Raw genomic sequence first — 24,484 nt, forward strand, 5'->3', positions numbered from 1 at the left:
TACTGTATTTATAGAGCTCCATTTTGGACTGGAGAGATCTATGGCAATTTAGAAAAGTGCAGGGTATGGTGCAAAGTGCAAAACATGGTAGGATGTGCCTGTTTTTTGCACTTTTGAACCCTCTGCACTTAGTAAATTACTCCTTATATATTGTATCCCAGTGGTCAAAAGCTGCAAGACCAATTTGGATAATGTCTACTTGAATCCTAGATATTTAAGGAAGACTTGAGGTGAGATTTGGGGTGAACCTTTATTTGTTGTCCTAGATAGTTACATAGTTAATATGGGTTAAAAAAGGCAAAAAAAAAAGTAATGGAACTAATGCTGAAAGGCTGAGACAACAAAGTTTTGTAATGTGTCTGTAACCTTGTTATAATCTAAGAGGGATGGGGCCCTTGACCTCAAAGGATGCTTGGATGTAAAAAGTCCAAAACTCACTCTATCTTCTATATTCCCTGCAGTCACTTTGTCCTGATAGCCAGAGCTGCACAGCAATTGCCTCGGCTCACCTCTCACAAACAGACACCAAATGTCTCCATGTAGACAGCACCAGTCTGACCTGTATTCACTTCCCTCTCATATAATGAATTTTCCTTTATTCTACTGTCAGGTCTTCTCATCCTACACAGAGGCATCCTTTATCTCACAAACTCATATCAGAAGCAAAAACATCCTCTCTCCAACACACAGAGACAGCTCCAACCTCACGTGCTCAACTCATACATACACCGAGAGACAAACCGACAGTATGACATAGGAACATGCAGAGACACAGGCTTCTGGGCTGGGAGCAATAGCTGCCACCTACTTCCAGCCCCCAGCCCAGACCCAGCCATAGCCGTTGACAGCAGTCTGACCAGCGGTCTTTTCCGCTTACTCTCACATCTCCGTTGGTAATATGAGGAGCAGGAAACGAGGAATAAAGGGGCTCCTTCCTGTAGATCTTTATAATACTTCTGTCCTGGATGTCTCTGTAAAATTTGAGAAAAATAATAAATCAAAAAACAAATAAGTCGTAGCATCAGATGGAGAAGAACAGACATTCTTGGTCAATTTATGGGTTGTTTTAGATGGTGGCGTTTGTAGAAGCTGAGGTAACTTGAAGTAACTTAAAATTATGAAAACAATTGATTTATTAATTATTCCTATCCAATAGCTGTAAAAGTAGAGTATAGTGTGCTTCACCCATGGGTTCTCTATATAAAAACCTACTTGTTCTGTTGCACACAGTAACATACCTTGCCAAACGAGCAAATCTTTCCCCTGATATGCCCACCTTGGGTGGGCGATATCGTGCTAATGTGATATTAGTCGGGGAGGCCTGTTGAAAGGGCCAAACATACATGGGCATACAGTGTATGGCCACCTTTAGAAGCCAATCAGAAGTGCAAAGTAACTGCGCTGATAACTGTTGTGCAAAGTTTCGTGCAATCCGTACCTGACATCCTCCAGCTCATAAAAGACATTGCGGGACTCGTCCTTAATGAGTATGGCCGTGTTATGGGATTTAAGCATTCCCATGGTGAGCTTCTGCTGGAACATGTGCACAATGAGTGCATGTAGTGTATCCATGCTGGTGATTTCATGGGTGATATGCACACGCCTTGTTTCATCTCCGTATTGTAAGAACAGGACACCTGGGGTGAGACGGAGCCAATGTGAAGGCACTTACAGGCATACCACAAAATAAAGATGCACAAACTACTTTATGGATGTACTAACTGCTTAACCTGGTAGTGCAAGGCAGTAAAAAAGGAGGGATGCACTCCAAAGGCCTACATATGTTTACATTGCCGAGGCACCTTATACACCAGTTTTCCTGAATAGTGGCCCCAACTCCCGTTCTGTTTAATGCTAGTGTGCTCCTGGCATAAAACAAGTGGGCACGTGCAAGAGTTCCAAGTTTGTCTAATATCCTCTACTACAATGTTCTCCAACCTTTTTTACACCATGAACCGGTTTCAAGCAAGACAATGTTTCTGAGGACCAGGGGTGGTGGGTATAATACAGCTCATCATAATACAAAATCAGTGGGAGACCTGAGCTTGTTTCCCTGCAACTAGATGCACCCAGCCCCCGTGCTCTTCTTACTCCCACCTGAGTGGTGACATCCCCTGAGGGTTAGTATGGAGCTTTAGTACTTTGATCCTTTTCTTGATCAGTAGAAAGCCCCCTAGGCTTCCCAAAGTTGTTGTCATGGAGTTGGGATCACAGGTAATTGGGACCAAAGGTGGCCCAGTTCAGCATAGCCCCGGCCCGGTGGTTGGGGACCGCTGCTCTACCACATTCAGGAAACAGGTTTCTAGAAAATGCATGGGGCAAAGAGGACCATTTTTTTGCAATGGTCTTCTCCCATGAATCTCCAGACAGGAAAGGGATATGTGAGAATGATCTACCACAAGGAGACACCATTCATACTCTGATGTTGGAATGTAGATAAAGACGGAGCACTCCAGGACCTCTTTTCAATAAAAAATAATCTTTATTCGCGTGTCCATAAAAACATTCTTGTTGAACTACAACTCTAGCCTCTAGCTTCTGAAGAAGTGGCGAGACGCCATGAAACACGTTAGGCTAGAGTTGTTGTTCAACAAGAATGTTTTTATGGACACGTGAATAAAGATTATTTTTTATTGAAAAGAGGTCCTGGAGTGCTCCGTCTTTATCTACATTCCTTAGCTCTGACTCACGCCTGGACCGGGGGCGTATCCAGACGTGACAGCACGTAACTCTCTGATCGTGGAATTGTTTTGGTGAGTGCTCCCCAGATATTACTAATATTGATACTCTGATGTTGGGCCTTCATGTTTATCATATATCTTTCAAGGTCAGGTACACCCTATATATTTACCAAATGTATGGCAACCATATCTCATGATCAGGGATGTGCAAGATTTTACTGAAATCTTTACTCCCTCTTCATGGCATAAGTTGTATTTCTCTGGTGTTTTTTGGATGGTCCAGCTATGGGAGCCTCAGGAGCTTTGTAGTAAAAATATATAAACAAGTTTAACATACTTATGGCATTAGACTAGCTGATCCCTTATTAACTGATTGCAGGTCATCAAAGTATTGATGACCAAGTCATCAAAATATAGATGACCAGGATCTGACCTAACCATTTAAAATCCCAGAAATAAGCAAACTTCTTAAAGCCTTGATTTGATTTACAGAATACAAACTTGAAAAGAAAGCTGACAGTTCCAGTGAAACAAACCTGGTGAGCGCAGTTTGGTTTGGCTGGTGGAACGGGACAGAGGTAGACTCTGGCGGAATCGGTTCATCCTGTTGAATCCGAGTGGTAGCTCAGCTTCCGACATGGTCTCCAGTGATTCGGCAGAGGCAAAGGATAATTTGGCTGCTTGGTCTGCAAGACCAGGCTGAGAGCTCTGTGAATGTCGCGAGCTTCTTGTCTGCCAACCAAAAAGACACTTGGCATGTTACAAAAACTGTAGTAAGCAGCAAAGGTAAAGATGAATAAACATGGGAATATGCAGGCAGGGCAAACATGTTGAGTCTAAAATAATTAGAAGGCTGTGTTTTAGTAGATGGAACCAATAGGAGGAAATGGCATGACTTGCAATAGACTGAATATGCAGAAATGAAAGAAGCAGTGTTGTGAAACCTTTGGGCTCAGATACTAGCCCAAAGGCAAAAAATGTACAAAAACAAACCAGCATTAGCATGGGAACAGAAGTGTGCGTAGGGGCAACGTGCAAAGGGAGACCTGGGAGTCACTTCCAAAGCAAACTGTAGGGATATGTATTTCCGTGTACCCTGCACATTGTGCAGCAAAGCAGGCGCAACTGTGTGTGCGCAGGCAAGTGCATTTGCCAATAGCATTTTAAGGGACATAATTTCACATTTGTGTTCGTAAATTAGTACTGAAGTCATGTAGAACGCGTTAGGCTTGCACTGAAACTTAGATTTGGTTTGGGATGCAGTCAACTTGCAAAGGGCAATGCCAGAAGAGTAAGATTGATCACATCATTTTCCTCCCAGTTTCATTTAGGACTGTTATATGGTCCATATATCAAACAGGAACAGTTTATACAATCAGTTCAGCATAAATGACACATTTTCTCTCAATTACTCAAGACCACTTTGAGTGTTCTTTCCCCCATAATTCCATCATGCTCCAGTCATTTTATGGGACCTGTCACCACATTCCCCTCCACAGGGTTGAGCCCAGGACACCAGTTTTGCTAGGCAATCTAGATTGGGTGCCAACAGCTTCTTGGTCTATTGCCAAAGCACTCTGCTAGCCTAACACTACCCTACTCACTCCCAATATAATTGGCGGCATACTTGCTGGGAAGCTATTCCAATTTACTCCTTGTGGGGATTCTAGGTGCTCCTGCTCACTGTCCTGATCTTATTTACATTGCTAAGTGTACTATAACAAAACTAAGCCTAGTCTGATTAAGCCTTACTATTCCAACTCACTTGGGTGGTGTCTGTGGTTCTTCTTTAAAGTGGCTTCCTCCATAGATGTTCCATCCATGAGGAACTCTCCTGCCCTGTGTCTCCTTTCATTCCCATCCAAACTCAACCTTCCTAGAACTCTGTATTTCCCCTACTCAATAGCTCCTTCTAGTGTCCAAACACTGTATTACCAACATATATCTAACCTAACTCTGCACTGCCATCCAGTGGCAACATATTGTAATTGCCCCAAAATAAACCCCCATAAAGCCACTTCTACCCAGAGAGGTTGCAATTTTACTGACTACCCACCAGTCTGTATTGCAAATTATGGTTCATCTAAAACTAAAACATAATTCCAGATATTATGGATTTCATTTATGCATTATTGGTGTTGCATTTTTGTTTTATCAAATACACTCCTATCTTCTAATATTTATGTGTGTGTATATACGGTATATATATATGCTGACTTTTCCTTGATCTCTTTTTCCTTTCTGTTTTTTGCTCATCTCAAGAGCCCCAGTGTACATAAAACATTGCAAAGAAATCTCGCAGGTGGTGGAATAAAAATAAAAGGGAAATGTTGATTTCCATAACAGAAATGGCTTTCAAGATGCACACATTGTCATGGATACAGGGAGTCTCTTTCTCCTGTATTGTCAGCGGCTGCATTAAGACTGGCAAAGCCAATTGTTAGCCTTGAGCTTGCGGATAATCCCTAAGAGCCATGTATCCTGCGCAGATCCTTGCAGCTTTGTCCCTGCACATATATAGCTTGTATTACATTTGGGGCAAAAGCTCTCTTTTTTTGCTTAAAAAGCTGCATTGTAAGTCATAAATCGCTTGCTAATCATAATAACACACTAAAGATCTTGTCCTGCACGCAAAATGCATCTGACAGGCTTATTTCTCTCTCCCCCAGATCTACTGCTCCCTGCTTATATAAACCCACAATGTCGCCTTTGATCCCATAGAGTCTATTTTAACATTCAGCATTAATCTTAATAATCTTACCTTTCATCTGTAACACTGCACCCCTAGCTTTTCTGATCTCCATTCCAAATTAGACTCTAATCTCCAAAATCCAACAACACTAATTCCTCTCATTTACAGATACACGGACTTCGCCTCCTCATATTTATTACAATTATCACAAATTTTTTTTTTGCAATTACATATTCTGTTTTTTTACTGTTTGCCCCTGGTTCCTACCATCTACAATATCTCTCCTCCTACTTCACTTGACTGTAGAACTGTATAAATAAAGGATAAATGGTGGGGATTCCCCTCTCTTTTAGGGTCCCTCTGAAGATCTTTTTGCAGGGGGTGGGGGTAGCACTAGGTGTCCTGCTTATGTGACAATTGCCTATAAGGGGCCTGGGCAGCACCAGATCTAAAGGTGCCCATACACGGGCTGATTTCAGCTGCTGATATCGTCCCTTTAGACTGTGTTTGAGCACCACCGATGGGTCTCTCCGAGCGACATCTGGCAGATCTTGATTGGGCAGGTTTGATTTTTCTGTCGGATCGGGGACTGCATCGACTCATTGACGTGGTCCATGAAGGGATGATGCCTATGCCCACTGTTTTAATTTGATTGTTTGGCCCTAGGGCCAAATAAGTGAATTAGCCCAATATCGGCCACCTGTAGGTGAGCATATCGGGAGAAGATCCGCTAGCTTGGCACATAATAATAATAATAAGTAAGAAGAATAATATATTGCTGCTAATATAAGACAAAATGATATTTAAAGTAACTATATAAATCTATCCATGTATTTATCTATATAAATATAATATATGTGTGAGGCTCCTTGTATTTGATTTAATGAAGAAAACCGCAAAACCAGGGGCCTCTATGGGATAGTTTCCACACATTACATAGATGTATTTCATATGGGTAGAAGCCATTCAGCCTGGATGGTTTTGGTTTTGACCTGGTCAGTCTGGTTTTTGGAAAGGCTATTAAAACTGCCTGCAAGTTCTCCAAGATTGGTGCCGTGATTGGCCAATAGTCAATCGCCACATCATAGCCCCACCTCAGTGACAGCACTGCGTTGCCCATGTGACATCACTGCCCGGCCCAGTGACATCACACCCCGACAGGGAAAGGTGGCAACCCCAGTTGGCTCCAGAGCTTGCATATCAATAGGCTTTGAGCCAAATATCAACGTTCATTCCAGAGAGCTGAGGCTAATATCGTGTTAATCCCAGAAAGTGTGGGACCCCTGAGTTGACTTGTAAATCTTTTATCTCATTAAATGGCTGCTCCAGGCAGTGCCGAATAGATTAAAAAGAAAACGAAGCGACCAGGACAGTGACACGCTTGTTGGAAGACGTAATGACACCGTGGCGGGGGTTTAGATGGGCCCCTGACAGTAGCGGGCGACAGCAGCTCTGCCACCCTTGGCACATAACCGATTAGTGCGTCTCTCCAAAGTTCACAGCTCATGTTTATTGCGGGCAATGTGAAGGGCACCGGTCTGACAAGCAGATCTCAGCCTGACAGATGCAGCTATTTGGGCTTGACTGTTTCTGACCCTTCAACCCATTAATCAATTCGGTTTTAATGACTTTATTAAAGGACAGACGAGCGGTTCAGCGGTTTTGGAGTGATGTCACCGCCTGGGCAAACAAATGTAGGCAAGCAGTTTGTATTAACTCCTTTCTAGTGAAACCTACAGTTTTAGTTTAAACATATACCATATATATATAATTTAGAAGTACTAATAGTAAATGCACATTCCTTGGCTGGGGGCTTGGGCTTCAACTCCCCTTCAATGGGAGAAAACGCTGCACAGTGGAATCTTTTATTTATTTGGATTTCTTTGTACTGTTGCCCAGAATTATTAATTAGCTTGTATAAAACACTGAATAGTAAATAGCCAATGTTAGTAGCTCCCCTAGGGACGGAACAAAGTCTGCGCTCCCCTTTTGATTGAATGGTCCTAGCAGCAGAACACTACTATGGCATTCTCTTCCTTCTGGGCTTGGATCCTAATTCAATAATCTACTGAATTATTTCCCTGCATCACTAGAGCCATTTGCAATGTGGAAGGCAGGGTGAAAAGTGAAAAAAAAACAAAAAAACAGGCGCAATCTGCCATTTTGCCTCCCAGGTGTGATAAATTGCTGGGGGTGGGCACTGGTATTTAGATGTAGAGGTATGTGCCTAGCTCCCCTCCACCGGAATACCCTAGGAATGTGTCTCTTCTGCCAACCCCTAGTTCCAGCCGTGGCCCTATCCATCGCCTAACTTGGGTGACATTTAGTCACAGATTGCATTGGGGCCCTGTAATTACAGGCAGTAAGGACAGGGGTTACCTTTTACTCAACCAACACTGTCTTCTGCATCTCATACCAGATACAAGATGCACTGCGCCCCCTAGTGCTCCAGCACTTCCACCCCAGTGTAAATGACCCCTAATAACCCTCGACCAACCAAATGCCTTAAACTGGCCATACACGGTAAGAATTGCTCCTTTGGTAAAGTCGATCTTTCTCCTGATATCAAAGTAACCCCACTGATTGGCCCTTGGGAAAAGGAGCTGTTGGAACGAGGACCGCATCAATAAGCCAATGCCGTCACTGAACCAACAGGAATGTCAAATCTGCCCCACCAACGCCTGCCCAATTTTCAGCCAGATATAGGTTGGGTATGCCCACCAGGGGTACCTATTCACAGGCAGATAAGTTGCTGACTCTTGCTGAATGCAGCTTAAATCTGTCCCTGTATAGCCACCTTTGGCCTAGTGGTACACAGGACTGTTTCTCCAGCTGCATAGAATTGCAGCCAGAGAAAAGCCAATGCACTCCCATCTGCTCCTTCTTATTTGTGGAAGGCACAGCATCACCCTGTGAATGTACACAGAGAGCGGATTTTGGCACCAAAACATGAAGGTACGCACACTGTGCCGAAATTCGCTGTGTGTGGAAGCTCTCAGGCTAACGCTGTGCCAGTGAATGCACTTGTAAGTTGGCTTTTATTTTTGCCTTGTTTTATACGCAGGAGAAGAAACAGCCCTGTGTTCCACTGGCCTTATAATAGTCAATGGCCAGAAGGACCAACAGCAACAGGGGCACTGAAAGTCAGCCCACCAATACAAGGTTAGATTACAGCACTGCAAGTTTACCTAAGGGTCAATGCTGGATGAAAATGGTACTCTCAGGACCCACAGGCATACCTTTAAATTGTCCCCAATGGACTTGTTCCCAATCCCTAGTCATTGGATTATACCATAAGGCAAATGCTGTATTATTAGCTATAATGCTTTAGTTATACAGTATTTATATTTATGTACTGAAGCTGTCATTTCAGCCTTGTACTAAACAATCTCCTATTCACACCTTGGCTCAGCATTTCACACACTACTGACAGAGGATTTGCAAATATTAATTAAGAAGAAGCCTTTCTGTGCTCCCTTAATGCGCTTATGGCACTTTAGCAGCAAGGGGTGATAAAACCTGATTCTAAGTGCAATGGAGTCACACTTCATAGGTCAGGAACTTTAAGCAGCTCGATTCCTTTCTATCGCCCAAATTCCATTGTTCCCAAGCTGTAGTGTCTGCAGGCAGGGAGCAAGTCAATTGTTTCTTATGGGAAATAAACATATTGACCTATAAATACGTAGCATCTAGAACCTCTTAGCACTTTATCATGGAACATTTCTTGTTATTTTTATTACTCACTCTTTAAGTTCTTATCCAAAAAAGAATGAAACAGAATTTACTTTCGGCCCTCGCTCCTGGAACAACTGCGGTTCTTGTGGAAACTGATGCATTTCTTGTAAGATCTTAATTCCCAAATGTTCCTGCCTGAATCTCTGCCTGGAGGTGACTGGACTTTGTAGCCCCACTTTCACTGTATGAGTGGGTTTGCAACATAGCAGCAGCTAGTAACTTTCAGCAGCTGAAGACGGGTCACTCACTACTAAAAACCAATTACATTCAACGTTGACAAGTGCAAAGTTATGCACTTTGGTAGAAATAATATAAATGCAGACTATCTACTCAATGGATCAATGGATGGAAGGATCTGGGGTTGTTTGTAGATAACAAGTTGTCTAATTCCAGGCAGTGTCATTCTGTGGCTACTAAAGCAAATAAAGTGCTGTCTTGTATAAAAAAGGGCATTGACTCAAGGGATGAAAACATCATTTTGCCTCTTTATAGGTCTCTATGGGGGGCAGTTTTGGGCTCCAGTCCTTAAGAAGGATATTAATGAGCTGGAGAGAGTGCAGAGACTGCAACTAAACTGGTAAAGGGGATGGAAGGGTTAAGCTATGAGGTTAGACTGTCAGGGTTGGGGTTGTTTTCTCTGGAAAAGAGGCGCTTGGGAGGGGACATGATTACTCTGTACAAGTACATTAGAGGGGATTATGGGCAGATAGGGGGGTTCTTTTTCCTCATAAAAACCATAACCGCACCAGAGGCCCCCCCCTTTAGATTAGAGGAACGGAGCTTCCATTTGAAGCAGAGTAGGGGGTTCCTCAAGGTGAGGGCAGTGAGGTTGGGGAATGCCCTTCCTAGAGATGGGGTAATGGCAGATTCTGTTAATGCCTATAAGAGGGGCCTGGATGAGTTCTTGAACAAGCAGAATATCCAAGGCTATTGTGATACTAATATCTACAGTTAATATTAGTGGTTGTGTATATAGTTTATGTATGTGAGTGTATGGATTGGTAAGTATAGGTTGTGGGTGCTGGGTTTACTTGGAAGGGTTGAACTTGATGGACTCTCGTCCTTTTTCAACCCTATGTAACTATGTAACATTATTCCTCTGGCTAGCACAGCAGATACTGGAGCTTTCTGTTACCACAACCTGCTTCTACAGGTAGATTTCCACTTCCCATCCCACCACTAATGGGGAAAACATGACATAGGCTGCTTTTATTCTAAAAATAAACAAACAATGGGCTACATCAAGGATGTATAAAACATGAAGGGTCAATAATAAGGAAAAAAATGACTACATTTAAAAGTAATACTTACATTGTTAATTTCAGTTGAAATAAGACAATAGTGCATAAAGTTCAACTGTGAAAACCCTCCTACGCTGCTTCAAGGGAAAAAGCCTAAAGGGGTTTCCTTTGGTTGTCTATCTATTATGTAAAACAAATGCACCTTTTCTACAGAAAAAAACATCCTCACCACTAACATATTTTTTCTTCATGGTTTAACCGCAAGATTCACTGTAAAATTGTCATCAGGTGAAACCTGTTTGTCTGCATCAGAAATGCTAATGCTAACTGCAAAGATACGCTTCTTTAGGGTGAAGACACACAGAGCTACTAGTAGCAGCTACTTGTCGTTGCCACTAAAATAGACAATGCTGATCATTTACTGATAATTGTCCCTGTGTGTGTTTTAGCAGAGGCAATTTTCACTATTGCAAGGTAATTTCTGGAGTTTAGTAGCCTTGAAAAAGTAGCTGCTTCTAGTAGCCCAGTGTGTCTTCACCCTTATAGTAGTAGAGGCAGACATTCAAAGTCCTGTAGGGTTGCAGATCCCATTCTCCATATCAGGTAATAGAATATATTTTGTTCAGGGGGCAAATGATATTCAATTCTCTCTCTAAATACTTCCAAGAAATATTTAGCCTCAAACTCCTAGTCTATCAGTCTAGATACAGGATATCAATTCTCAGCTTTTATGGTAAAGACACATGGAGCTACTAGTAGCAGCTACTTGCCGTGGCTTCTAAAAAAGACAATGCTGATCATTTACTGATAATTAACTCTATGTGTGTTTTAGCAGAAGCAATTCTCAGTATTGTCTATGTCAGGGTATTTTCTGGAGCTTAGTAGCTTTGAAAAAGTAGCTGCTGCTAGTAGCAAAGTGTGTCTTCATCTTTATCCCCAAGTGCAAGACACAACCACACTTCTATATTATCACAGAGCCAACTCCCCTACCCTCTCAGCTCATAGACCAGTCCACTAATTTCTCACCTCTTCAGTCTGAACCAAAAGCTTTGTTTTCCTATTCAAGTTAGCATTTGTTACTTGTTTGCCTAACATAATAGTCTTCAGTTGACCCATTCTGTACCTATAATAAACATCCGCTTTTTGTCCAGCTCATCATCTCCAATCAGCTTGGGCAACTTGCCTTCAACTCCCTAGCCAAGTCTCTGGCTTCCAAGCAAAAAGTGTCAACAGGACCTGATCTGTCACACCGCAGCTAAGGTGCAACCATGTAAGGCCCCACTATAGAGAAAATTCTTTAAAAAAACATAAGAGGCAATCAATGTATCATAATGTAAATGTAACATTTCTATTTCTAAATGTTAATTACTCTACACTGGATGAAGAAAGACAAGGCACGTACCACTGGCTCTTCATCTGATCCAAAGTACTGCGGCAGTCCAGAGGCGGCTACCCAGAAACTAATGACAATATATGGCGAGCCGGGGGCCCTGGTACTAACAGATGCCACTTTCCTTCTTTTTTAAGGACTGGTTGTTTGTGAGCAGCCCCCACACTGGTACAAGCAGATGCTCAGAGCTGGCTGTGCCAAGGAATTGGCAGAGGAACCAAAGAGACAGCTGCAGATGTTTTCTCAGCTTAAACCTCCTCCTCTTTGCACTGCATTCTGTCCCAATTTGTATGATAAAGTCTGGAATTTGTGTCCAAAACCCAAAACACAGAATGTGAAGTGATAGCACCCTTCGCGGGACACCGTCAGCTGTTATCCTGTAATACAACTTCATCTTGGATCTAGTTTTTACAGGTTTTCTTATAAGCAGAAACAATGCCAAACCCTTTAAATTAGCACCTTGTTTTAATTAAACAACTGAATACACTCTGCAATTAGTGGTATAACTTGTGGAATGTAGGGTAATACAGGTAGGGAGATGAATGCAAGATGAAGGACAATATTTGTATGCACCATGTATACCTTCGGGCAAATAGCCAGAGGTGGCATACAGAGGCCAGTGCCAAAGCATACCCGTAACTTGCCCGCCATGTTCTGTAGGGGGCATGGGGAAAATTGCTTGCATAGAAACAAACAATAATGACAGGGATCCTGTTGCACCCTGTAGCTAGTATTCTCCTACCTTACTCATTTAGCACAAAGTTGTGGGGTGAGCCGAACTGTAAGAGGCAGGGGGATACAGTAATCTAACATGGTGGGAGAATGCAGGGCCCTCTCCCAGGGGAGGAGGCTCAAAAAGGCACCATAAACTGAGATAAGGTGAGCAGTACTTGGAAACACTATCCAGTGGGGGCTTTCCAAACCCAAGCTTTTTATTGGTGCTCCTGGGATAGTGCCTGTCTGAAGGGGATATATGGGATGGTATCGAAAGAAAGAAAGCACAGGTATGGGACCAGTTATCCAGAATGCTCTGAAACTTGAAATAAACCCAATAGGATTGTTCTGCTCCCAATAAGGGGTAATTATATCTTAGTTGGGATCAAGTACAGGTACTGTTTTATTATTACAGAGAAAAGGGGATCATTTAACCATTAAATAAACCCAATAGGGCTGTTCTGCCCCCAATAAGGGGTAATTATATCTTAGTTGGGATCAAGTACAGGTACTGTTTTATTATTACAGAGAAAAGGGAATCATTTAACCATTAAATAAACCCAATAGGGCTGTTCTGCCCCCAATAAGGGGTAATTATATCTTAGTTGGGATCAAGTACAGGTACTGTTTTATTATTACAGAGAAAAGGGAATCATGTAACCATTAAATAAACCCAATAGGGCTGTTCTGCCCCCAATAAGGGGTAATTATATCTTAGTTGGGATCAAGTACAGGTACTGTTTTATTATTAGAGAAAAGGGAATCATTTAACCATGAAATAAACCCAATAGGGCTGTTCTGCCCCAATAAGGGGTAATTATATCTTAGTTGGGATCAAGTACAGGTACTGTTTTATTATTAGAGAAAAGGGAATCATTTAACCATGAAATAAACCCAATAGGGCTGTTCTGCCCCAATAAGGGGTAATTATATCTTAGTTGGGATCAAGTACAGGTACTGTTTTATTATTACAGAGAAAAAGGAAACCTTTGTTAAAAATGTGAATTATTTGATTAAAATGGAGTCTATGGGAGATCTTTATGGCCTTTCTGTAATTTGGAACTTTCTGGATAATGGGTTTCCGGATAAGGGGTTCAATACCTGTACTACTAGGGTACAGTTTATTCTACATGCTTTCAAGATGTTCAGCTGAATAGGTTCCCTTACACTGGCTGACTGGCTGAAGGTATATGATTGGCCCATGGGCTGAATGGCTGGAATTGTAAGGTTTGATCAGACATGGCTATAGCCAAATACTAGAGGACTCATCAACAAGGAGCATCAGCAATTTCCATTTTCAGATAGGATATCGACTGAGCTCTGATAGGGCTGCCATTATAGTCATAATACTATTTATCTGATACAGCCCCTCCCGCCCAAAAAAGCAAATATATAGAAAATTCTTTATACTAAATGATCTATGTGCCATCATTTCATAATCCCTGGTAATAAATAATGTCATTAATGTAATGTTCCACAGACACTGAGCAGCTATAAATTAACAGACTCATAATGACCCACATAAGCAGATATAAATGTATGTTACTCCCAATGCTTGCGGAAAGGAAAAAATGCAAATAATAAGCCCTGGCAGGACTGAGTTGGTTTTATTGGCTGCACATACAGTCATGAGGGATACTACTGAAATGTAAAGTTTCTCTGTGTCATGTGTCCCAAATGCGGGAAACAAATGGCTACCTTTATCTATATAAGTAATTGATAAGTAATAAAAGGTAACAATAATAATAATAATTCAATAGTAGCCTCATAGAGCAAAAGGTTTTGGCTGATGGGGTCAGTGACCCCCATTTGAGAGCTGGAAAGAGAAGATGAAGGCAAATAATTCAAAAAATAAATCAATAAAAAACAACTGCAAAGTTGCTAAGTATAGGGTCCTATATCATATACTAAAAGTTGACTTAAAGGGGAACTCCACCCAAACACAACTTAAGCTTTCTAAAAAGTAAACATAATTTCAAGCAACTTGGAATATACATTGATTAAAAAATATGCAGCTTTTTAATGTAATAATATGGTTTGGAGCGGTTCCCTAAGCCCCGCCCCCTGTTCCCCTGCTGATCTGGCTGACTACTTTGTGACTCAAGTAAAATCTAACAGTAGTCGCCTGTCCCTCAGCCTGCCTTCAGCCTGCATCCCCCCAACCCCACAATTCCCTGCTGCACACGTGATGTCAATAAGGAAAGGAACATCCCAGTGCAATGCATTGTGGGTTATGAAGTTCCTGCATGCTGCCTGTCAGCCGCAGGGAAGTTTGTAACATCAGTGTTTTAGTCCCTCCTCCCCTGTCAGGATTTCAAATGATGCAGAAAGAGAAGAACAGTTTTGCAGCTGGATTTCAGCATATAAAAATGGTATTTATTCCTACTGTTTGAAGGAACAGATTACAGGGATAGGGATATTAGGGGTTTCTGTGTTGTGTGGGGCTCTTTAGCAATTTTTGGCTATACTCTGGCTATCCCATTTGCATTAAGGGTCCCACAAATGTTTAGATGCGAGACAATGGCTATCCTGGTGTCCTGCCTAAACGTCCCCCCTGTTTCAGATCTCCTTCCCTGCTCACATTGAACATGTTCCTCTTGCTTCTGTGCTACACGGCCTCCTACCACTTCCAATCTGCAGCAAGTGAGTGCTGAGCCGGCACAAGAATGAGGGGAGCCCTGCGATTTAGCCGAGCGTTGGCCCCAGCAGCGCATACAGGTCACATTCTGATTAAATGAGCCATCAAGCAGTTTTTTATGGCGGTGGCTGGAGGTCACTAGATGCGGAGGGGCCTCTGTGATTATAAGTATTGACTCGGAGCTTCCCCTGCTCTTCTTACTACAGGGGATTGGTTAAGAAAAGGGGAAGAAAAATAAACGGTCTTTGTGCAAATTAAAGAGAAATTACAAGCTCTTGTGAGAACCGAGAGACCCGACACATCCTTCTGGCAACAACATTTCTTTTTATGCTCCAGCCCTAATGGCTTATTACTTCTAGGAAGGATAGATGTCATCTGCAGAGAGCAAAGCACTTAACACCCACACAGCGCCGAGAGAGAGGCTTTTCGCACGCGTCTCCCAGACCATTTCTGCAAATTAACATCTTGCATTATTTTTTATTTTTTTTTCATAACATGCCTATTGATTAAAGTAATGTGTCCTGCTTGCGGGGAGGATGAAGGGTTTAACATAAGCAAATGAAAAGTGCAATATCTTAGACCTTTCTTTGCAGCCATCTGCTTGTTATTGTCGCACCTTGTAGACTCGTTCTGAGAAGGTGCCCCACGGGTGGCAAAGCATCTGTTGCCCTCTGGCATTGTCTCTTAGTGTAGAGCTGTGCAGTCTTAATGGAGATGTTTGCAGCACATATACCCAGTATTGCAATGGCACTTGTACGCTGGAGGGTAGGGCTTGGGAGCAGGCCCGGACTGGCAATCTGTGGGTTTTGGCAAATGGCAGAGGGGCTGCTATAAGATGCCATAGGCAGTCACTATTTATTGGGCTGGTGAGGGGCAATCAATTTGGGCCTCTGTGTACTTAAAGAATTACAGTCACAGGATAACATGTTTTTCTTTTCAAAACCCATCAGTTAATAGAGCTTCTCCAGCAGAATCCTGCATTGTAATCCGTTTTTCAAAAACACCAAACAGATTTTTTATATTTAATTTTGAAATGTCACATGGGGCTAGCCATATTCTTAATTTCCCAGGGTGCCACAGCCATGTGACCGGTGCTCTGATAAACTTCAGTCACACTTTAATGCTGCCAGCGTCGGTCTGGGCTGCCCAGGTACTGGTATAAAAAAAAAAACCAGTGGGCCCCGGCGACACAGATCCGATCCCCCCTAGAGCGCCGGTCTTCCTCCCAAGACATGCTGCAGGTAAGTTTCATCATTTAGGTGTGCTCAGGGGAAGGTCAGCCGATCAGCAGAACTATGGGAAGGGAGCAAGACAGCAGCTCCCAGTAGGTATCAGAATAGCACTCAATAGTAAGAAATCCAAGTCCGGCTTGGGACTCCTCCAGTTACATGGGAGTAGGAGAAACAATAGGTTAGCTGAAAGCAGTTCTAATGTGTAGCGCTGGCTGAAAGCTCAGACTCAGGCACAATGCACTGAGATGGCGCCTACACACCAATATTACAACTACAAATACATCTGTTGGTTTAAGAATAAAATTTTAAATGGTAGAGGGAATTATTTGCTATGTAATCAGTGTAATTTAGGAATAAAAAGTACCCCATAAATATCATGACAGTGTCCCTTTAAAATACCAGGAACTATTCAGAGTCCCAGTCTAGACCTGCTTTGACAGATAACCACAGAATGGATTTTATATCAGTACTATGGCTGTCTCGGCGTGGAGGCTTGCCAACACCTCTATGCGAGAGGCGCTAGACCTCTAAAACCAATTAGGACTCAAATTTCAACCATGATGACCCCTAGCTAAAACTTCCGTGTAGCTCATGTCAAGATACGCGTGATATCATTACCGTATTATAATCTGCCTGCCGCCTTTACCCTAATCATCCGCACATAATTACCTATGCAGGTGGTCACGCTAATGAATTAACAATGTGATGAGAAATCTCTCATTAAAGCGCTGCAGTCACATAGCCTCAGTACTGCATTACTCTAGGCCTGCTCTTTCATTTCTTCCAAATATTCGATGGGCTCAGTACTCCTTGCTACTATATGAATGTGAAAGAAGCTCATGTATTTATAAGAGTTTTGTTCTTTTTGGATAGGCATGGGTATCCTATGTATTTCCCCCAAGTAATAAGCCAAGAACAAACTGGCACAGGCCCATCCCAGTTGCACAGATGAACCTCTAAATTCATCTTAAAGCCTGACAAGTGCGGGAACATGAAGAGCAGAAAAAAGCCAATTGCAATGAAGAGGTAGCCCAACAGAATGGCATGGTATTTGCCACAGATGCCAAGGTCTTAGGTTAGAAGGAAGGTAGAAAATCATGTAAATCAAGTACCCTGCTGTTTTTGAACCTCATCTCGGGTTTGGAACATCAATTTTTTAAACAACTGGAGGGCCCCAGGCTGGACATCATAGTTTGTACTGAATACATACAGTTTGGGACTGGCCCAACAGGATACCAGGAAAACTCCCAGTGGGCCCAGATGTCAGTGGGCCCTCCTGTTCCTCACCATTGGCCTGCTTCATGGTCATTCTCTATTTTTGAATGGGAACAAAGGGGAGAAATAGATGGAAGAATAGATGCTAGCATGTAAATAAAAGAGACTAGGAGAATAAAGAGGTTGGGTGAGGAAAAATAGCTTGGAAAGTGGGTCTAGGGTCTATGGTTTTCTGGTGGGCCCCTGGGGTTGCAGTCCAACACTGAATACACACACACACACACATATATATATTTTTTTTTGTTTTTTTTGTTTAACACAATATTGTTTTTTTCATATGTTTCACAATATATTCCCCTCATTAGGGGAACCCTCTGGTTCTGTTAGCCAACATAATAACAGAGACAGGACGTCCAGTATTTTTGTTTTTGGAAAGGTGGCAGCCCTACCCCAGTCAGACTTGTGTACACACATACCAGTTTAACAGCAGGGCATCCGACTTGCACAACATGTTTTCCTTGATCCACATACTGTGACAGCAATTATACAGCACAGGCACAGCTCCTTGTAGGCCAAAAGTGATGTTCTGTCCAGATGGATTCCCTCAACACTGCCAACCACGAATCAGAACCCAGATAAAAATATGTACAGAGAGTGAATGCAAAATCTGACACTGGCATAGTTGGACTGGGCTGGTGGGATACTGGAAAAAAACATGGTGGGCCCTGCCGACCCAGAATCTGCCCTCCCTCCTCTGATCGTGGCAAAAGTAAGTATAAGGTGCGTGTGGTGGGGGAAGGGGTTGGTGGTGGGTGAGCGGGTGGTTGGCAGGGGCCCCAGAGGGGGTCCATAGGGTAGTAGCCCCACCAGTGGGTCTTGCACACCCCAGTCAGACCCTGGACACTTTTAACTGCTCTCTCTCTCTCTATCTATATCAATGTATATGTTGTGTGTTGGGAATTCAGAATATTCTAAATTTGGCTTATTCCATTATGAATAGAAAATGCCATATTGATCATTATGACTTTACATTTGTCCAAGAGAACAAAAGAAAGTAAAACGCAATGGTTTAGGGTTTTCAAAAGCAGAATTATCTGCAGTGTAGCCAAAGGAGCACCACTTGGCCCTATAAGCTTTTTACTGGTTATATTGGGATGGGCAATGGTGGCAACTCGGGCCTAAAGATATGTTTTGCACAAGGGTACTCCAAGGTCTAGTTCTGAAGCAACAACAGGCGGGGGGGATAGAGTGAACTCAAAATCCGTGATCTGTAATGTAAATTTATCTTGGACCTGGGGATTCCAAGGCCTCCGCCAGCTGCACATTTCATAGCATAGAAGAACTAGTCCTTCAGGGATCTGAATGGGAAATATGATTTTGTTCTTATGAAGCAGAAATCCACAAAGATATCTAAACACTTCCTAATTAGCCCACTACTCTACATTGCAGCAACACCATCAGGACCAACATAACAGAGAGATTAAACATGACCTGGATCTTGACAGAAGCACCGTAAATGGATTAACTGGAAGCCCCAAATAGAAAGATTACATGGAAGGAATTACGCTTCATGTTATTGGCACAGCTTATCCTAAAGAAACTGAGAAATGGGCAGGGAGGCAAATGGGATAAGGCAGTTATCCAGTTATAGCACCTGTGCAGGAGGGGCCACTTTGTGCTGCTCTGGATTGAACCCAGTCCAGTAGGAACACTGGCAGAACACACAGAAAGCTCTCCCTCTGACCTGACTTGGTATGATCCAGCTATAAACCGGCACCACAGAAGTAGCAAACGTTCTATTCCATATGTGAATAATGCAGGAAAATACCAACTCCACCAAAGGGGAGTCATCAATAAAGTGCAGCTAGGACGGTGGTACGCTTACACTCTGTCTTCATTATTAGGGATAATGTACCCCCCCGAGGAGTACTATGATGGCACAGAACGCCATTTACAAAGACGCATCTTTAATACTATTTTAATGTGAGTGTAATGAGTTTTTAACGATGTTTAAAAGCGAGTGGGTTTTATACGAAGAGCGATTTGTTTGTCCTGACCTCTAGATCATCCGTGAAAGTTGTGACACCTATGTTTTCAATGCAATGACATAAAAATCTATTTGTGAGTGTATGGGAGCTTTTGGCGCACGTAGCGCTTCTCTGCCAGCCAGCGTGGGCCAGCCAGCGGAAAAAATGTCCAGTATAACCTCCATGGCTCCTGTTATTGACATGAATAGAAGCTGATTGTGACAGCTGTTTTTCTGGCTTCACTATGCACATTTGACTATCTTCAGGCTGAAAACCACAGTTCCATTCATGCCAATGACAGGAGAGTAATGGGCTTTTCACTGCCGGCAGATAAAAACTACAGGGGCCATTTAGGGCTGAAAGTGCAGTAAGCAAAATGCCGTTTCAATGTTTTTCCTCATATTGAATCTAGTTTATATTTCACTATAATACACAAGAGCCGCATAAAATGATATCCCTATGAATGGTGCTTAGTGATGTCGTTAGTTATAATCACTGCTTAATGATGTAATATGTGATCTACTGAAACTTGTGTATTATTAAAAAATTAGGTCCCCCCCTGTGGATATTAAAAGTTACCTTGGGGTTCCATCACCTGTATAAAAGCTCTTAGAAGGGGTTTATATAACCCTACTCTAAATTTAAGGATATTAGAAGTCACTGAGGGGGTTCTGTGACCATATAAAGGCACAAGGCTGAGTTATACATGAGTATCACTCATGTATTATAAGGGATAATGTACCCCCTACTGTAAATGATAAGGATATTAGAAGTCACTGAGGGGGTTCTGTGACCATATAAAGGCACAAGGCTGAGTTATACATGAGTATCACTCATGTATTATAAGGGATAATGTACCCCCTACTGTAAATGATAAGGATATTAGAAGTCACTGAGGGGTTCTGTGCCCATATAAAGGCACAAGGCTGCAGGCTGAGTTATACAGGGAACTCTGAGTATCACTCATGTATTATAAGGGATAATGTACCCCCTACTGTAAATGATAAGGATACAGGTATAGGACCAGTTATCCAGAATGCTCGGGACCAAGGGTATTCCGGATAAGGGGTCTTTCCGTAATTTGGATCTCCATAGCTTAAGTCTACTAAAAAATCAATAAAACATTAATTAAACCCTATAGGAATATTTTGCATCCAGTAAGGATCAATTATATCTTATTTGGGATCAAATACAAATCACTGTGTTATTTTTACAGAGAAAAAGGGAATCAGTTTAAAAAATCAGAATTATTTGATTAAAATGGAGTCTATGGGAGAAAGGCTCTCCGTAATTCCGAGCTTTCTGGATATCAGGTTTCCGGATAAGGGATCCCATACCTGTATTAGAAGTCACAGTGACCATATAAAAGCACAAGGCTGCATGTAGAATATTTTATACATGCTAAACAAACTCAATAAAACTTCAATTATCTTTATATTTTAAAACAGTCTGCATAATTTTTTTTAAATATGTTTCAAGGAATCATGACAATAGTGACATCACTAAACACCATGTGTAACTGATGACATCAACAAACCCTGTTTATAACTGTATAAAGCTGCTTTTCTATTCTAATTATTCTAAACTTTTCATTGTAAGCCAGATGGAACCTACTGATATGGAAGAGTGTTTGGTGCTTTACAGTCTCCGTCACCATGAGTCTGTATAAAAACTGGATGGAACTGAAGAAGTCCCCAGGCTATAGAAGGCAGAGACGAGCAAAGCCTCCCAGTCATCTCAAACTGTCCTGAAAGAAATTAGTGCTGGTATATTGAACATTATAAGGTTATCACACTGTGCCTGAGTCTCTCTCCGCTGCTTAATCAGCTGTCTGTGTTACTCAGTAAATACCTATCTGTATTCCCACTGAGACCTACATTAGACATAGACTTTCTGGGGGGAGCAGAGTGATGCCTAGAGCCCCCCCGAGCCTCCATCTGAAGTGCCCTCATTTCTCCGCTCCTGACTGAAGAACCTCTTAAAGCTCATCAGTCATCAGCATCACAGTAGCGATGACAGGAAATTAGGGATTTTATTTCAAAGGCTAATTTTTTTTTTTTTGTAAAGAGGTGCAGCAACAATGTTATAGAGCTCCAGTCTGTGAATGCAAAAAGGGTAGGAATTATTTCATTATTTCAGCCCGTGAATTGCCACTAGCTTTCAGGTTTTTATGAATTTAGCCAACTACATTGTGGTGGGCCAATCAGATAAGCGTCGGTGCCACTAATGTCACACCAAGTCCCTAAATTACAAATTACAATGCTTATTACAATTAGCATCTTGACAAAGTTCAGTCCTTATCCTCACCAGGTAAGAAAGCAACTGTGCCAACCTTTAAGTCTGGGTAAAATGGATAGACTGTGCAAAATAAAAAATGTTTTTAATATAGATGGTTAGGCAAAAATGTCATCTATAAAGACTGGAAAGGGCAGATGTCTAACATAATAGCCAGAACACCTTTACAGCTCTCTAACCTCTTAAGCTGGCCATACACGCACTGATAATATCGTACAAAACCTCATTTCGTAGGATATTCGTGCATGTATGGCAAGTCGGCGTGTATCGGTCGCACGAAATATCGAAAACCGCCACGTGTGTGGCCACCTTTAGTTAGTCAGTGACTTTGGGGGGCCACATGGGACATAACTGTTATTTTGTGAGCACGCAGGTCAGATTCAAAAGCTAACTAACTGAACCGTTATGGCCCATATGGACCCCCATCAAGTCACAGATTGGTCACTGACTGCTAACAGCTTAAAGAGCTGAAAGCAGGAAGTTTTGTTCTGGCTATTATGTTAGACTTCTGCCCACAGCTGCCCTTATAGATTACATTTTAGCCTAACTAACTATATTCAAAACATTTTTTATTTTGCACAGTCTACCTATTTTACCCAGTTTAATTTTTGCACTGAACTGTTCTTTTAAATCATGGATCCAAGGCGATGTTGGCAGTTTGGGCCAGCAGCAGCCAGGGTCATACTGGCCTTCCAGAGTACCAGAGGCAGGGCTGGAATTAGGGGTGTCCAGAAGAGCAAGAGGGCGCTATGGCGTGGGGGGACTGAACATGTACCTCTTGCGAGTCATGCATGGGGGGGGTAATGAGATGTGTGGAAGGGTGTGGAGTGGGAGCTTGGCTTGGGCACCCTCAATCATAGGCCCGGCACTGACCAGAGGATTTCACTAAGAGCTAGTGGACCATTTCTCATTTCCACCCTGAGCCTATTTGTTGGACTCTTGGCCTCAGATCTCAGGTTCTCTAGTGTTCCATAGCCACACACGGCCAATTCCAAACTCACATTCTCAGTGACCAATAGCTGGAACCATAGCCTATATATGCCTGACTGAATTCCCCTTACTCAGGATGTAAACCTATAGCTATTATCCCCAGTGCCCATATGGCCATTAGTTATTATCTGCCAGGCTGACCTTTGCTATTACGCACCCGCCCAGAACAGGCACTCGGTTTTATTACTGTAGAAATCACGAAGGAACGAGCCACCTTTGTTCTCTCGGCAAATGTTTGCAAAGGCCTGGGAGATACACTGTGTGCTGTATGCAGTAACCAAGCTACCGGGGCTGTCGAACAGGCAAGAACTCCTCTCTGCCGCCTCGCACTTCCGAAAGCAAACACTCCCTGACCTTTATAGGTGGCTCTTAGTATTTACCGAGTAAAACGCCTTAAGGGCACCACAACTTATTATTAAGCTGATGGAAGCACACATTCTAATGTTCCTTTCTGAATGCAAACAAACTGGCATTGCTAGCTGGCCAGCTTACAGGAATCTATACTGATTAATATAGGTTATTTATTACATCAGCATCGTCACTGTCCTTTATTTATAGAGCGCCGGCAAGTTATTACATGATGCTACAAGGCTAGAAGTCATAGGAAATAAAATATTTCTACAAACTTTTATAGCGGTCAGCAAAATATTCTTCATTTATTAAGGTATGGGGTATATTATGCTATATATTACACAAGAACAAGGGGAATGAGATTCAAAATAGGTCCCGGATTTCATACGCAGAGGCCCGATCAGCGCCCACTGGCCCAATAAACAGCGACTGTGCGTTACATTACTTCCTGCCGCGTGTTATATCACTTCTGTGTCACTTACCCACTGACCCCCCCAACTCCATCATAGGACCTCTCTGGCAGCTGGGGGGGATTTATTATTTAAAAAATCTATTATATAGGCACCTGAAGGCCTGCCTATGATTTAGTGTGCACGCGCACGAAACTCGTCTGGCGTTATGTTTTTAAATGGATAAATAAAGATCAATGTTTTAAGAAGAGTATCCCATTGTTCGGTGTGCTTGGCATTACCTCTTTGGAACCTGAAGGCCACTACCCTAAATCTGCCGCACTAGGCACACTCCCTGGTTGCTAGTTCACACTATTACCCCAGTGCTCAGCAATTAAGCAAGACGGCACCCATCCATGAAATCACTGCAAAGAAGAACAATGCAAGCACACAGGATTGTTTCAAAACCGGGACAAGAGAGAGTGTTATTCTGAGATAATTTGCAATTGGTCTTCATTTTTTATTATTTGCCGTTTTTGAATTATTTAGCTTGTTTCTCAGCAGCTCTCCAGTTTGAATTTCAGCAGCTATTTGGTTGCCAGGGTCTTAATTTAATCTAGCAACCAGACAGCGGTTTGAAACAGAGACAGAAAGATGAACAGAGGAGGTGCTAGTAATAAAAAGTAACAATAACAATAAAACTGCAGCCTCACAGAGCAATAGTTTTTTGGCTGCCGGGGTCAGTGACCCCCATTTGGAAGCTGGAAATAGCCAGAAGAGGACAGCAAATAATTCAAAAACAATAAGAAATAAAAATGAAAACCAAGTGAAAACTTGCTAAGAATAGACCATTCTACAACATACTAAAACTAGCCTGAAGGGGAACCCTTCATA

At 42.4% G+C, this 24,484-nt stretch overlaps 1 protein-coding gene across 1 annotated transcript in view; it reads right to left on the reverse strand.

Moving 5' to 3' along the window:
* Positions 1–24,484, reverse strand: part of srcin1 (SRC kinase signaling inhibitor 1) — a gene marked incomplete at its 5' end in the record, with an annotated part of 110,154 nt that overhangs the window by 40,237 nt on the left and 45,433 nt on the right. Inside the window, 3 exon segments of the mRNA NM_001128039.1 lie at positions 878–971; positions 1,439–1,637; positions 3,218–3,413. Of these exon segments, the coding sequence (NP_001121511.1) occupies positions 878–971; positions 1,439–1,637; positions 3,218–3,413 (489 nt within the window).

The sequence above is a fragment of the Xenopus tropicalis genome, chromosome 10 (assembly GCF_000004195.4).
Source record: "Xenopus tropicalis strain Nigerian chromosome 10, UCB_Xtro_10.0, whole genome shotgun sequence".
Taxonomy (NCBI): domain Eukaryota; kingdom Metazoa; phylum Chordata; class Amphibia; order Anura; family Pipidae; genus Xenopus; species Xenopus tropicalis.